Source organism: Hakea prostrata, chromosome 1 (genome assembly GCF_041222555.1).
Source record: "Hakea prostrata isolate BN-2017 chromosome 1, UWA_Hpros_2, whole genome shotgun sequence".
NCBI classification, from domain to species: Eukaryota; Viridiplantae; Streptophyta; class Magnoliopsida; order Proteales; family Proteaceae; genus Hakea; species Hakea prostrata.
Window position 1 is genome coordinate 28,207,466 of NC_142600.1, and position 15,892 is coordinate 28,223,357.

Below are 15,892 nucleotides of genomic sequence, written 5' to 3' on the forward strand. Positions count from 1 at the left end.
CCCCTCAACGTCTTTATTTTCCGAGCCGCACTTTGTTCCCTTGTGACCTGTTCGACGGTTTTTCCCTGGCCTCCTCTGCAACTCTTCCTTCCTGCATCTCTACTTCTACTGTCTCAGTCTCACAACTTCTTATTTGAAGCTGCGCTGCACTCCTTGTCGATAAATCATTCTGCTTCTCACATGGATCCTTTGTCTGCTCTCCGGGATTTTACGGTACGAGGCGAGTTGGATAAAATCGTCCGGGTCGGCGACGAATTCCGATTTGGCAACGACTACGTCTATCCCTGTGGGGCTGAGACTGCATATCGTTCTAAGCAAGGCAATCTCTACACCCTCGAAACCCTAGTTTATTACGTTAAGAATCACCATGTCAAGCACACTGAGTATATACAGAACGCTCGCACGCAGAAGATCCCAGCTGTTACCCTTCCCGATCGAAAACCCTTACTCGAGTACCTCCAAGGTAAAGTCTCATCCAACGATGCCATCGAATTCGTCGTCCCTCAAAACCCCAGGCCCGCCGATCCTGTACCCATGGATGTTGAAGAGTATCGGCCGGAGGATCCGGGGATGGTCGGAATTCGGTCGCCGACTGACGAAGCTGAAGACGAGAGGTCTAAGGTTAGGGTTCCTGAGAAGGTCGATTACGTCTCGATGATCAGAGCTTGCGAGAGACCCTTGAAGGATCGGGAGCTGTTGTTGGAGTGTAGACATAGAGACTTCTATAGTGTTCTTGTTGCATCGACGAGGCGTGAGGAGGAGCGACAACGGATTGAGTCTCAACAGAGAAAGGACGGCTTGGTGGCCAAGAGCAGGCTGATGGGAGCGGATGACAGAGGCTTAGGGTTTTGGAAGGATGGAGAGGACTTGGGTTATGATTCTACGCCGAAACCGAAAATGCATTTGAAGGGGAGTAAGATTGGTGAGGGTGTTCCCATAATTTTAGTCCCTAGTGCTTTCCAGACACTGATCACGATTTATAATGTCAAGGAGTTTCTGGAAGATGGGGTCTATATACCGACGGATGTGAAGGTGAAACAGATGAAGGGAGCTAAGCCAGACTGTGTAACTGTGCAGAAGAAGTTTAGTCGGGACCGAGTGGTGACTGCTTATGAGGTTAGAGATAAACCTTCCGCTTTGAAGGCGGAGGATTGGGATAGGGTGGTTTCAGTTTTTGTACTGGGAAAAGAATGGCAGTTCAAGGATTGGCCTTTTAAGGATCATGTTGAGATATTTAACAAAAGTAAGTCTTGAAGGCAGTTCATATTAACCCTGCAGAATATGATTCTGTTTGTGAATCCTAGACTGTGCTGTTTACCTCATTCTTCACAATTGACTACATAAATTTATTTGTTCCTCCTGATTCTTAAGGAATGTTTTGGTTGTGCAAGTCAAATGTTGGATTTGACTTACTGTGGATGGACTTGGCACATTCTAAATTGCTAGCGGATTCAGCAGATTCAGCTTCACTTTGCTTATAGCTAACTTGAATAGTCCAGGATAAGGAAACACTGTATCTAAGATGAAATGTCTGTTGAATCTTGTGCAGTTATTGGGTTTTTCATGCGTTTCGAGGATGATAGTGTTGAGTCAGCAAAGATGGTGAAACAGTGGAATGTGAAGATCATCTCGGTGCGCAAAGAATCTGTTCTATTTTTTCCCTCCATCTTTGTCCTTACAAGTGCTTTCTTCTTTTTTGGGCATTGTATACATTGATTTCTGATTTTAAGGAAAAAACCTCATGTAGTTAATACATGTATACTTTCAATGAACAGATTAGCAAGAACAAGAGACACCAAGACAGGGCTGCAGCTCTCGAGGTATGGGACAGACTAGAAGAATTCGTGCGGTCACGGTCACGCAATTGAACTGCCATGTTTGATGTATGGAAACTTGTAAGTTTCTGATCCCTGTTTATGGTTAGAGGCTTCTTCTTGGCTAAACAGTACATCACTCAAACTATCAGTTTTTAAATATTTCTAAGCCATTCATATGTTTGACCTCACAGCATATTTGGTACTTTTTGCTGTTAGTGACAAGATGAGAATTTTTAAATTTGTCTCACTAGATTTAAATTGTTAATATGTGTTCGCATGAGAATGTATTCCTGTGTGGTGTTTACCTTTTCGGTGGGATGCCGTTGAACTAGACATGCCAATGTCACCCCTTTTACTAATGGAGCAAGAGTTTTTGCTTCAGTGGTTTCCTACTATGTGCTGTTCTGATTCATATACTTTGGAGCTTATCGGTTCATGGGTGAAACAATTATTCATTTCAGTGGCTTAATTTGAGATCATAACAGAATATGTGATGCAGGATTCCACTTTCTCATTTTGATATGGGTAACCAAGTTTCTTTTTTGGGATAGAGATTGAATCTTGAATAGGATTTAGTTGTGTAGGTTTTGAGGAAAAGGACGGTTTAATTGACATAGATATGGTGACCAGTTGATGTAGGTCCTCTTCTGTTTAGAGTTTTATGAGGAGTATGCAAGCTTTGGTACCTTTATGTGTTTCCTGGATGCTTCTCAATATGCAATCTTTTGCTGCTTAGTTTCTTGGGTGTGTATGCACTTTGCTATTGTAGACTGGTGGGGGAACTATTAAAGTTTGAAAGTGGATGCTAGCATTTATTTTTTGGGAAGGCTTGGCTTGAGAGTTGTAATGATGGCTGATGGATCTTGGCTGGTAGTTGTAACGAATGGATATTGGTGGAGCAGGTGTGAAATAAAATGAAGTAAAAAGAAAAGGAAAGAACCTAACCACGAGTCTACTGGAATGACAGTTAATAAGAGTTGAGGCGGAAAATCTTGATTTGAATTGTACAGGTGTAGGTGAATTCCAGAGCTCTTAGGTTTTCTTTCCTTTTTTTTTTTTTTGGGGGGGGGGGGGGGGGGAGGGGAGAGATAGAACTCCTAATTAGACTTGTATTATCCCAGTTCTATTACAAATAATAAGGTTCATCTTTTTGACTTTTTTAAAAGGAAAAACACAGAGCATCCCAGTGCTTGAGGTTCCTGACACAATGGGGTTTGGGGTGGGTCATGGTGCATCTGGCATTGCCTTTGCTTCATAGAAAGGCTGTTTCCTGATTTGAATCGATGACCATTAGGTCGCAGTGGAGCAATCTTAATATTACATAGAATCTGGAGGTCTGCCCTTTAAATCTTAAGGGTCATTACCAAGCTTAAAAGAGAAAGGAAATCTGTGGACATAATTAACCCATAACTGAACTAATGGCACCAGGAGATCTTAAATATCCCCACAACAAAGTAATATTACCCTTTTCCTGATTCAATTCCACTAATATATGAACCATATAATGATCCAAACTACAAGACCAGTGGAACTTTACTCTACAATACTGATTTAAGAATTGTAGTGGGCCCCCCAAGGTGAGGTTTTCTTCTGCTACCACACCTGAGATTAGCTTTGGAGTAAGAGTAATTACCAATACTTCGGGAAGTTAAATTTCATGTGTTACCCAATATAATCTTCAGCAAGCTACTTGTTTCCGTTGTCATGCAATTTTGCCAACTTAAGCTTAATTCTCAACACTTCCCATCTAACAATTACTCTGTATTTGTGCACTAGCACAATTATTATGAGGACAGCATCATGTTTTGAGGCACTGTAGTACTTGACTTCTCTGATGTGGATGATGGGTTGCTTTCTTGAACTTTTTCAGACTCAGTTCTATTAAGTTTGAAGTAGTCAACCATATAGCTAATCCAAATCTTGAACTTGACCAGATACAAATTACATGAGAATGTAATTAAAAATCCTAAGACAAAAAGAATTCTGTTTCCTAATTTCTACCTAAGCCTTAGCTGTGTTCCTAATTGATTTTTATATAAGAATGATGTGAATTATGTGATTAACCACAATGTAAGGACGGAACTACTTTATTCATCTCCCCCACCCCCCAGGAAAAAGAAAAAAGGAAGAAAACATAAAAAAGAAAAAAATAATAGAAATACTTTGACTAGAAAAGAGAACCAAAGTGATCCTAAATGTTAATTTTTCAAACTGACAATATTTTCCCATAATTTTTATATTTAAAAATACTGTTCTGGTTTTTGGGAAATTAAGATACTTTGTTTTTGGCAGAAAAGTGACTTACCTGAAGCAGTAGATTTGCCAATGGTGCATATATAAAATTGATCTCCTATCACTCAGTATTAACCCTAATTTTCAACCCCCCCCCACCCCCCAAAAAAAAAAAAAAGAAAAAAAAAAAAGAAAGAAAGAAAAAAAAGAAAAGAAAAGGAAGAAAGGTTTGAGGCTAGAATTTTAATAAATTTTTTTAAACCATAAAATTAAAGTCTTTTAAAAAAAGAATAAATCAGACTCTGTGCTGTCATAGATTGGCTAACACTGTCTCTTATTTTTTTTCAAACAATCAGTTAAGGAAAGTAGATATTATGTTAAAGTTGGAATTTTCACTGAATTCCACCAAATCTTTGTTGTAGATGACTTGAGCAAGTTCAGAACTTGTTCCACCAAGACATGGAAGAGAATGGGCCAAAATTCACTAAGATTTGAATCTTTTGCCTTCATAGTAGGTTACTGCAAGATTTCACAGGCAAAACGTGTGAAATGGGATCTAAAGTCAATCAGAACAGTGTTGGTTTTGATCAAATTTAGATCTTTTAGATTCATGGTGTACCATTTGGTTTGCCAAGTGATACTTGAATATCTCAGCTGAAATTATGCATACCTGCAGGTTTCCATTACATTTCTTGGCAGTAAATAATTTGGTTGGTTTCAACCAAAATGTGTGATTCTCCAACTATGGTCAGTATGCGATCATTTGTTGTATGCTGTCTATGGTGTCTATGCAGTTGGCTGATATGTTGGTTGGTGACTATGAAAGTTGGGATGTTAGTTTTGACGGTTTGGGATGTTTTGGAGTTGGTGACTATGCCTGGTGGCATCTACATTGTTAATGATATCTTGTGGTTATTGGTGCTGCTGGTCCAAAGATAAACTCAAGAATTATAAGAAAAGAATGAATATAACCAGGAATCTGTTTATTCCCATTATGAGAGTTTAGGTGAATAACTTGGATTCATGTATGTTTTGGATTCTGATATGTAACACATCTTTGGGAATTAGGTAGAAATGCACAATCATTTCTTATGATTGCTTTTCATGCCTGATCATGATATCCTTGTTACATTTTTTTGCTGTTATGTTTTTCTGGGGGTTGGTTGGGGGGGGGGGGGAGGGTTGAGATAATTCAATGGAAATACTAATAATGATGTTTAAAATGTGAGGAGGATAAAACTACAAATAAGGGAGGACATTAAGGTTATTGCAGCCAATGAGATGAAAAAAGTTTGAGTAATAGTGTTTTGGAGACTCGATTACTTACACATGTTGTAGGTATATGTCAAATATTTGAAGTAAAAGAGGTTTTAAGGATGACAGAAGAAGTAGGCTAGTCACAAGGCCCAGATAAAGTCATAGTAGAAGGATGGAAGAGCTTTGGAATCTATGGCTTATCTTGGTTAGCTGAGCTATTTAACGAGATTATGAGCACAAGGAAGAATGCCAGATGAATGGAGAAGCATTTTGGTTCTGATTTTCAAAAATTAACTATAGAAGCATAAAACTAATGGGCCATACTATGAAATTATGGTAGAGCATTATTGAAACCCACTTGAGACAAGACTATTACGGAGGATTAATTTGGTTTTATGCTAGGAAGATCCATGATAGAAGCAATTTCCAATGAATATCATGGAAAGATAAAGACATTTGCAAGATGGATCTCCATATTCGAAATCCAAGCTCATACGAGAGAGATATGCCCAAAATACTGAAGGTAGGTCTGTTTACCCGATTTTCAGATTTATTACCAATTTTGTTCCTTAGACCTCCACCTATTTCCAATTTGGCTAAGATCTCACTTTTCATGATTTCTTGAGCAGCAAGATTGAATGCCATGATTTAAAATCCACCAATATCTAATATATTTGCCAACTTTACTCCATATTATCTCTAATATCCAAAATCTCCTTATTCCTGAAAAATACAAAAAAAATACTCAATTAGCTCTCTTTAATTAAATAAGTATGGGGAATTAAATCAAATAAATAATGGTAAATGCATGCTTATCAAATACCCCCACACTTGAGTGTTTGCTAGTCCTCGAGCAAAACCAAAAAATAAAACTAATACAGAAAATAAAGAAAGAAAAACCTAACTCACTTTCGTAGGAATCACGGTTGCACTTAGAATTTGGACGAGTTGTGTTTCGTGAGTGTTTGCAGAGAATATACACACAAATTCTTAAGTGCTCTTCTAATTAGTAGTAAGAGTAGAAAGATAGATTCCAAGACAAAGACACTCCACTAAAGATTTAAGGGAATATAGGCACCCCCACACTTAAGCTCTTACACCCTCTCTTGAGTCTAGCTCTAGGCAAACAATTCAATCGAGAAGTCTCTTCTTATCTTCAATCTACCAGTCACCCTCGAGATAAGACTAAACTAGATACCAAATAATACCAAGAACTCAAGATCTAAGCAATATTGACCTTCGTAGACATTTCACCTTATAAGCACATTAATTCACTTCTTTCTTTAATGGTCACAGCTCTAGTCCGTGCAATGTCTTGCCTCTTAAGCTTCTAGATGGCCTATGTAACGAGTGTTGGGTCACCCCCCCCCAAGCCGATGGCCTAAGGGACTAGGTGTAGAATACCCCTCGAACTACTTACTCAAGACAACTAGGCACGGGCCAAGACCGGACCAAAGACACCCCAACTGTTGACGAAGCACGATGTTGGTGACACCGAGACCCGGTTACTAAGAAGGAGGTCTAACCTTTAAACTTCAGCATATTTTTTTCTTTTTCTTTTCACATTATACTTCAATCACTTCACATTTAAATAGTCTAAAATCGGTCTCAACTTGTCACCATAAGCACAAGGCAATACAAGATAACTAGATGGTCAAACTTTTGGACTACTCGGATTTCCTATTTTCCGATTCAACCTCGGTCTCAAAATGTAAAACCCATTACTATTCTCTCAAGAGGGTGTTCATTACATCGGATGGGATTTCTAAAACACTTAAACTCTCATTGTATATCTAAGCAAGAATTAAAACATTTATCTACCAAAGCCAGAAAAAATTGGGCACTTTATCTTTGTGACAATGCTCTACCAATTATCAACAAGTCTTACTCGAGTGACACCCCCACACTAAATTATGCAATGACCTTAGTGCATGCAAAAAAATAATAGAAGCAAATAAGTATGATGTTGAAATCACGATAGAGCACGCAACAGAAAACCTAACAACAAACAAAGAAAAGAGAAGAAAAAGAACAAGAAATAACATCTATACAAATGGGTTGCCTCCCATTAAGCGCTAAGTTTAGTGTCTTCAGCCAGACTCAGGAAGAAGCAGCCAATGGAGGTGGAGGCTCAAATCTAAATGTGAATCGTGACTGCTCCAAAGAAGTGGAAGAGTCCAACAATGTGTTGACTTCCTCAATATTTAGGTTATATTCCCCAAATGGCAAGTAATGTTATAGGGGATCATCAATAAGATTGTTTAGAATATAATCAACCACTACCTCATCAATAAAGTTAATCGCAAAGCACTCTTCATCTCTATTTGGGCTTAAAGATACATTCTTTATAGAATTTGGAATTGAGGACCCAAGAGCTTCAGGGAAGGGGGCTTTGGGAGTGTAAGATTCAGGAGTAGGACCCTCTACAATCGGAATGTGCAACCCCTTACAAGGAATTTGATGGGGAATACTCACAGGAGGTGTTTCTTTACTAGGCTTGTGTGCAGCATTGCCACTCTCATGGGAAAAGAAAAATATGATAGTTTCTCTAGAGAGAGAATCTTGCGAGTACAAGAGACGTGAAGTGTTTCAAGTAAATACATGGACATGGTTAAGAATATGTATGATGCTGTGGTGAATAGTGTAAGATTTGTGGGGGGTCAACTTAGTGAATCCAATTACAGGTGGGTTACATCAAGGATCAGGTTTAAACCATTGTTTGTTTGTGTTTATCATGGGCAACCTTACTAGAGACAACCAGGACGAGATCTCTTGGTGTAGAGATTTTGTTGATAATATTCTTTTGGTGGATGAGACATAAGTGGTCTTAACGCCAAGTTGGATTTGTGGAGATCAACCTCAAAATCAAAAGGTTCTAAGATAAGTAGAATGGAGTATGTGGTGTGTAACTTTAGTGAGCCTAAGATGAATAATGTGGTAGTGCAGATTGATGAAGAGGAGATTAAGTAATTAATTTAGGTCTTCTGGCTTTAGTCATAAACAAAGGTAATACAGGATGTTGTTTAATTATTTGGGATTTAGTCATAAACAAAAGTAATACAGGATGTTGTTTCACTTAATATTAAGGTAGGATAGATGAGATGGAGAGGTGCGCCCAAAGTGTTGTGTATTAACATATTCCTTTAGAACTTGAGGAACATTTCAGTTGGCAATCATAAGACACCTGATGCAATGTATGGTATAGAATGTTGGGAAGTTAAGATGCTTTATATAGACAAACTCAGTGTATTGGAGATGAGGGTGTTGAGATACATAGTGTTACGGAATGATCATGTTAGAGTTGATCTCGGAGTGGCTCTAATACATGATAAGATACAATAATGGCTTGAGGTGGAATGACCATGTTCAAGAAGGCCTTTGGATGTTCTAATATGGAGGAGTGACTTGATTTAGATTGGAGGAACTAAAAGAGCGAGGGGCAAGTGAGGAAGATTTGCAAAGCTTAGGCCTTGTATCCAGCGTGCGTACTCTTATAAAGTTGATTGGAGTGTGACGACAGATTTAGCTGACTCAATGTAGTAGGATGAGGCTGAGTTGTTATTGTATTCCAATCATTACTATGTGCGGCCAATAATTCTGTGACATAAATTAGATACATGGTGAACTGATGAATACTATCTTTTATGGTTCACTACTTTAGTAGATCTGGATTCTGCATGTGTTGGATTTTGACACTGGACCCATTTCAGTGCCCAATAGTGTCTAGTTAGATTTTCACTGACATTTCTCTGATTTTCATTTTGTGAAACAGAAAGAAAATTCGCAATATCACTTAATGTTGCTTGGTTGGACTTTCCCAGTTGGGACAGATCAAAGACTTCTGATTGCAGAAAATGCTTGGAAATTAACCATTGGTTTTCATCTCTCAAATGCTGATTAAGGTTTGGCTTGCAGCTGGGGCACTCTTGTGGAAACCCATGTGGGTCCAGAGTAGGTTATGGTTGCATAATGCATGTTACTCGAGGATGCATATCATCAATGTATTTGCATTCTGTAGCAAGTGTACAGTAAGCTTTGCTAGTCAGTTTTGTGTCTAGTTTTAAGACCCTTACAAACACAATGTATTAATCTTAATTGTATTGAAGGAAACTAACGCATTATTGATTTTTGCACTTGTTAGAGAATTATTTCTGTTGTAAGATGCAAGCATGCACTCAATGATAGAGATGCACTGGTGGGACTTCTTCTGTATCTATTTATTTCTTCCTTTGAAGGGGCACATGGGGGATGAAGTGCAATTGCAAAGAAGAGCAAAATGATTTTCGTTCTTGGTTTGTAATTTTGATGCACTATTTCCTTTACTTTTCTCCTTTGTCTTGTAATTCATTTCGTTTGAGTTCGGCCTTGGTTCTTGATTACTCAGTTGCCTTTCCCCGGCCTACTGTCCCGAGGAAAAAGATAAAAGGGAAAAGAAAAGGAAAATCTTGTGCAGGTCTCCAATTTTCTAGTCATTGTGCATGATTAATGTTTATCTTAATGTCGCGATGGAGTGAAAGATGGCCCTTGGTACAATATTATGAAGACTCATCTGGAAAGAATAAATTATGCCATCCCATTCAACTTAGCTACTGCAATCTAGAAATATAGAGAATCATGGACATGTTTGGGGTATACGTGCTACAGGACCGACGAGTGGACGATAAGAACTTAGAAGCTGATGAAGGTTGAAGAAACTGATGCAGCAGAGAGAAGGAAGAATAACAGAGAAAATGAAAGCTTGCTGATGCTTCCTCCTGATGAGTTGTCTGTTGATGGAACGATCACTAATCCACTTCCTGCATCCATGTATGCCTTGTTATATTTTCAACAACTTATAACAAAATAACTTGTTATATCGAAATTGGATTTCTTGGAATCACTTGAGCCCATCTTTAATTATCTCATACCTGATGGCCTGCTTTGTGGAGTACTTGGAGTTCCTGTAGGTGAAGGTGAAGCAGCTGGACAAGAAGACAAGTTGGCATGAGATAATATTCCATCCTGATTACTGTTTATGCTGCTTTAATGTAAGGAAATCTTATTTTTTAAAAATCAGCTGAAGCATTTCAAGTTCCAGGGTTAGAGAAGTACTGGAATCAGTAGCTATGATGACTTGCAGAGGAGTTTCTAGATTTTGTTGGGGTTGGCTGTTTACAGGACAATTACGTTGTTTTACTTACCATTGCACTTGCTGGCAGGTGGAGTTTGGACATTGCAAGCATCAGGGAGTCCCATTGCCTGGGTCTGGTTGATGTTGATTCCCAACGAGGATCCCCCACCATTGAGGGCCTGGCACAGGCACTGCGGCTGTGATGCCACTACAGTGGCAAGCTTGGAGCAGCAGGCGGAAGTTGGAGTTGATGAATTCCCTGTAATGTAACTGAGACAGGGAGACATGCTAACAAGCACATTTGTGCAACTGCTGCTGGATTGAGCTGAGGCTCCTGCCCAGAGCATGGTAGTGAAAACTATCAAACCCATGATCTCCATGGCTTTTCTTGCCATCCCAATATACTTGGTGGTATTGTCACTTGGGATGGATAAGGAAAGTTGGAATATGTGAGATCAGACTAGTTTTGCAAGTTTCTGTTTTGTGGGGAACTTAGGAATCGATAGAGTAGAACAAGATTCGAATGGGGATAGTGGTTTATAAAAGAACGCCAGTCAGGGACAACAGAAGAAGGCCATGTCGATTACCCAAAAAAGAAGAAGGGCATGATGTTATGCTGGTGGCCAAACTTGGCCTACTTTTTGGGTAAACAACTCTTACCTTCTAAAATCACTGTATGTATAATTACTAGCTAGCCAAGTAATTACCAATAAGAAAAAAATTCCAATTAATCAATAAGCAAGGGTGATTAAAAGGTTGCCTTTCTGTTAAATGGTCTCATGGTCAATTTTTTATGTATCTAGATGTCGTCCATCCAATGCTTGGATGAGTAAATACATGGAAAGAATCTATGTGCATTGTCAATGCAGGGTTGGTAGAGTGGTAAGATCCATACTTCTTAGTGGAGAAGTCATGAGTTCGACCCTTGCAAATGATAAAGCTCCATCTGAGGATGTAATCAATGTGCATCAAGGTGCGGCAAGATGGTCTGGATAAACAAATCTATGTGCATTATGCCATCTCTCATTTTTTCCTATTTTGCAATTTCTAGTACAGCATGAATTTCTCCGTGGCATTGAAAAAATAGAAATGGTTGTCAACCATAAATGTAAAGTTTGAAATTAGTTAGCCTATGATCCACACAGTACAATGCCAAGCAAGATCCTATTCCTAGCTGAGCTGAGATAAAAGTCTCAGTCTCTCTCCTATGATGGACGGTTTAAATTTGCCACATTGTTTCCACATGTAATTGCTATGGTTTACAATAAATATATATTTTTTTGGATCTGAGGTTCATCCGTGGCCAGCTTGCGTGTACCACGACTGAGCCACCCCTCGGGGTTTTTACGGTCAATAGTTCTTAACCAACCCTTTTTCGCCGCTTTGGTGGGACCTTCACTTCTTCTAAAGTAGACCCGGAGCTTCTTTCTTCTCATGCGGAGCCCTGAGAAGTTAGAACTATTAGTTGGTTAGAATAAATGAATAATATATCCTTAATTGTATTATTCTATATCTTATAGTATAAAAAGATGAACAGAGGTTTTAAAAAAAAAAAAAATCGTGAAAATGGAAATAAGATAAATTTAAGATTCTATTTTACTAAGGAAGAACATAAGTTTTTAGAATTTAATGACAGCTTAGAAATTATGATATTACCTAACAAAACAAAGTATGCTATTGTGTGAAAATTTAAGGGACATTTTGCCAATGTCATTGCCAATTTAGCATAGTTTTGAAGTGGCAGTGTCTTTTGCCAATTATTTTAGGATGTTCATGAGATTTTTCCTAAAGAAAGTCACTGAAAGTCACGGTGTTCCAAACTTAATGCTAATTTGGCCCTGCGTTGATTCAGGAGCTTCTTACCACACTTTGGACAACAATGGAGGAATTTTTCCCACATGCAACAAGCTCCTTTAGGCTATCCTCTCTGACAAGAACAATACATACACCAGCACCCTTCAATGTGTTTTTAACATGAAGGAAGATTGGTGAACAAAGGAGATGAACCAGAAGCAGAAGATCAAAATAAAAGGGAAGGAGGAAGACGACAAGGAGTTGAATAGCGTACAATAGTCACTAATAGACTGGTGAACGAAAGGGATGACACCAGGGGCACAATGTCATGAGAGAGGCTGATAGGTTTGGATTGAACTTGCTTTGTCAACCTCATCTCCTCTCTGAGATTGCTGTAAGGGAACTTGTAGAGAGGTCCTTTGATGCCTTGCTTCCTCAGATACTTCTTCAGCTTCCTGGGTTTCCACCATAACCAACTCAACCCTCTCCACACCCATGAAGGAACCAACAAGAAAGCTGTAGCAGCAACCACAATCAACGCATGATCTTCTCCCATTTTATCTTTTCGGATATCTCTGACTTTATCTTTAATTTCTGCTGTAATTTTACGATTTATTTGAAAATTCAAAAAAACCTTTTGCTAGAGGATGAGTCGTTTCCTTTTGAAAGCATGAACAACCTCTTTGTTGAAAGCATAGTTACACACATCCATCTAGTGGTACACAAACAAAAAATTGATAGAATTGAGATGTGTTGGTGATGACCAACCCATTCTTTAAGGGCCTGTTTGGTTGTGTGAATCTAGCCATTTGAAATGAAATGAGATTTCAAATCTATGGATTTCAAATCTGTGGAATCATAGTTAAAAAATTAACCGTTTGGTTACTTGAATCTGGTGAAATGAAATCTGTGGATTCATCCTGAAAACTGTTTGGTTACTTGAATCTGTGGAATGAAATTTATGGATTCATCCTGAAAAACTGTTTGGTTATTCTAAATTTGTGGATTTGAAATCTATAGATTCACCTTGAAAAACTGTTTGGTTATCTGGATCCATGAATTTCAAAATGAATAATTTTCATCTAGATAAGGTTTGTCCAAATCACTTTTAGTCAACTTTAAGTTTTCTTTTGCACTCCCCTATGGTTTTAAGAAATTATTAAATAAGGACAAGCTTAACAGAAACCATTAGTTTAATAATTTTTGTGACAAAAATGCCCTTTTTTTTTTCTTTCCGATTTTAAGGGGGTTATCTTGCTTTTTGTTGAACTTGACGTCAAAATTTGTTGACTTAGACGGATGCAAGTGCACAAATATAGATCCTAATCAACTAATTGTAATCTAATATTATTCCTTCTTTGGAACTGCAATGCCAAGTCCTAATAACTACAAATCAGTATTTAGTCATTGTCAATGCCTTAGCTATACATATGTTGCCCTCAAGTCTTCTCCACCAAGAATAATATCCGACGAATTCTGAAATCATTTCCTTATAAGAAAATGTACTTCTATATACCATTGTTTGATCAGGAGATTTTTTTTTCAACTGTTAACACAAGCCCCATTACTTCATCATGTAGTAGAAGTGGCATATCAGATAAGATACTTTCCTTGCATAAAAAAAATCTTCGCTTTATTCAATTTAAATATCTTGCAGTCAGTGTTCCTTAGCTTTACAGTTTTGTCATCCTTGGCTTGAAGATTGAGAATCATGATTCATTTCCTTCATCTGTACTGCTTCCTTTTTGTTTATTCTAATGGTGTGAATTTCACCCATCTAGCTGTGGTTCAACTCTAACCAGTTCATAGATTTGCATGCATCGATGGGTGCAAGAAACTGTGCATGTTTCTTCCTTTGAGCTCTTTTTCTCTATACCTCTCTCTCTCACTACTCAAAGCTTTTGTAGTTCATTCATTGGTCAAATTAGCTGAAGACATTGAAGTGGGCTGAAAGACCAAACTGTTAGCAGAAGAATTTCAGTGAATTGAGAATGCAATTTCAAAGATAAAGATGGAAATTTTTTTAATCCTTTGCCCAGGATAAAAGGATTGAGAGTTGACAATTTAGATTCAAAGCAGTGTTTGATGACCCAAAAAAGAAAAACTGAAATATGATCAATTGCATCGGTCTTCATCATTTGATTCAAGATGTTGATTTAGTTCTCTGTTTCCAAATATTATATTAGGTCATAATAGTTCAATTAAAACTATGAAAATTGCATCAAATTTGAAAAAGTTAAGGGTAAACCTGATCAATCAAATTACCCAGTAACTGATCCAGTCATATAAAAAAGTAAATATATATTAATTTTGAAAACATGATCACTTACATCTAGCTGAACTTCTTATTGTTCATAGAAACTAGTCAATGGCCCATCCACTAACATGTAAACTTTAAATGACACCCAAGACATGACATGTAGGATACACATCACTACAATATATGTTAGCAAATTATACACATTGTCCAAAAAAGGGTTCATGCAATAGAGAAGTTAAGCACTTCTTATGACAAAAGCCAAAAGAAAAATACCTGGACAAAAGAAAACAAATACATCATAAAGCATCAAGTTAGAACTTAAACAAAATAGTTTATCCAAACAAGTTTCAAGGTAGATTTGATCTAGTGGCAACAGGAACCTGCTCATCCAACATTATCAACTTCTCTTCATCATCATAGTCCAAGAAAATATGGGCTTCAACTTTCTTGTTGATGAAGTAAGTCTTGGCTGCCATTCTTCGATGAACATCGAGGCTAGAAATTACTTTGAGTGCTTCTGTAAGCCTTTTTTAACATAGTTGGGAGATACTCCGATTCCACAAACATGTCAAAGGCATTAGCCAACTGCTTGAAGGGACTTACTATCTTATCAACCGCAGTCTTGGCCTTCTTCTTCTTACTTGAAGATCCCTCAGCAGCCTTTGATGTTGGCCCACCTCGGGGTGTCGACCTTTGACCTCTCAGGGTTGGTTGAACACTTCCCTCTCCATCAGTCTCTAGTGTCATGTCAACCAAGTCCACATCATCAATGCCTACGGTAGTTAGGTGAGCCGAATTTTGACCTGTGACAATTTCATTGCCAAACCACGAAAGCACCTCATAGTGGATGGGTAGGACTTGTGTGTCCTTCCAAAACCTTTCTTCAGTTTTCTACAAAAAATGTAATACAAACATGTTGATATGTAAATGTATTTCAAAAAACAAGTGTTTCCAATGAAACATATTGACTAAAAATCATAAGGTTCATACCTGAAAGGAAGCCCACATGTGCTCAGGTCCATCGAACCTTGATTCTTCGCCATTCCACCCAAGGCCGCTGCATTTGATGAGATCCATTAGGGCTTTGATTCTTGCCCTCGACACTCGATAATGTTTCTTAATTTGATCAGCCTCATATGAGGTTTGGAGTGTTGCATTAATCGTGTTTGCAATTTTTGCAAACTGAGCTGGCCTAAGACCATTATCTCCTCCTTTCCCACACTTATGGTGGGTGACCAAAGTCTGCAAAAACAAGTGCGAGTGTGGCTTGGACCACTTGGTTGTATCCCTTTTTCTTGGTTGAGTTGATTGGAATTGTGATTGTGATTCTTCCATCTAACAAACAAAAAAAGAAGCATCATTATGGAAGATTAATAGATCAGTTGTAACAAAGCAAATCTGAAATTTACAAGTGCTCTTGGA

The 15,892-nt window shown here is 38.1% G+C and overlaps 2 protein-coding genes across 2 annotated transcripts; one reads left to right on the forward strand and one right to left on the reverse strand.

Moving 5' to 3' along the window:
* The first annotated feature begins 19 nt into the window (after positions 1 to 19).
* PHP (PLANT HOMOLOGOUS TO PARAFIBROMIN) lies at positions 20 to 1,895 on the forward strand. The gene is made up of 3 exons (XM_089138076.1): positions 20 to 1,243; positions 1,550 to 1,632; positions 1,776 to 1,895. The coding sequence occupies exons 1-3, from the start codon at positions 181 to 183 to the stop codon at positions 1,866 to 1,868; spliced, it is 1,239 nt and encodes a 412-aa protein (XP_088994202.1). The 5' UTR covers positions 20 to 180; the 3' UTR covers positions 1,869 to 1,895.
* Positions 1,896 to 9,974: 8,079 nt separating this feature from the next.
* On the reverse strand, positions 9,975 to 10,811 carry LOC149028603 (non-specific lipid transfer protein GPI-anchored 26-like). Its single transcript, XM_089138085.1, has 3 exons — positions 10,487 to 10,811; positions 10,214 to 10,267; positions 9,975 to 10,102 (listed from the first exon to the last, which is right to left on the reverse strand). Exons 1-3 carry the CDS (start codon positions 10,809 to 10,811, stop codon positions 9,975 to 9,977), a joined length of 507 nt encoding a protein of 168 aa, XP_088994211.1.
* Positions 10,812 to 15,892: the final 5,081 nt, after the last annotated feature.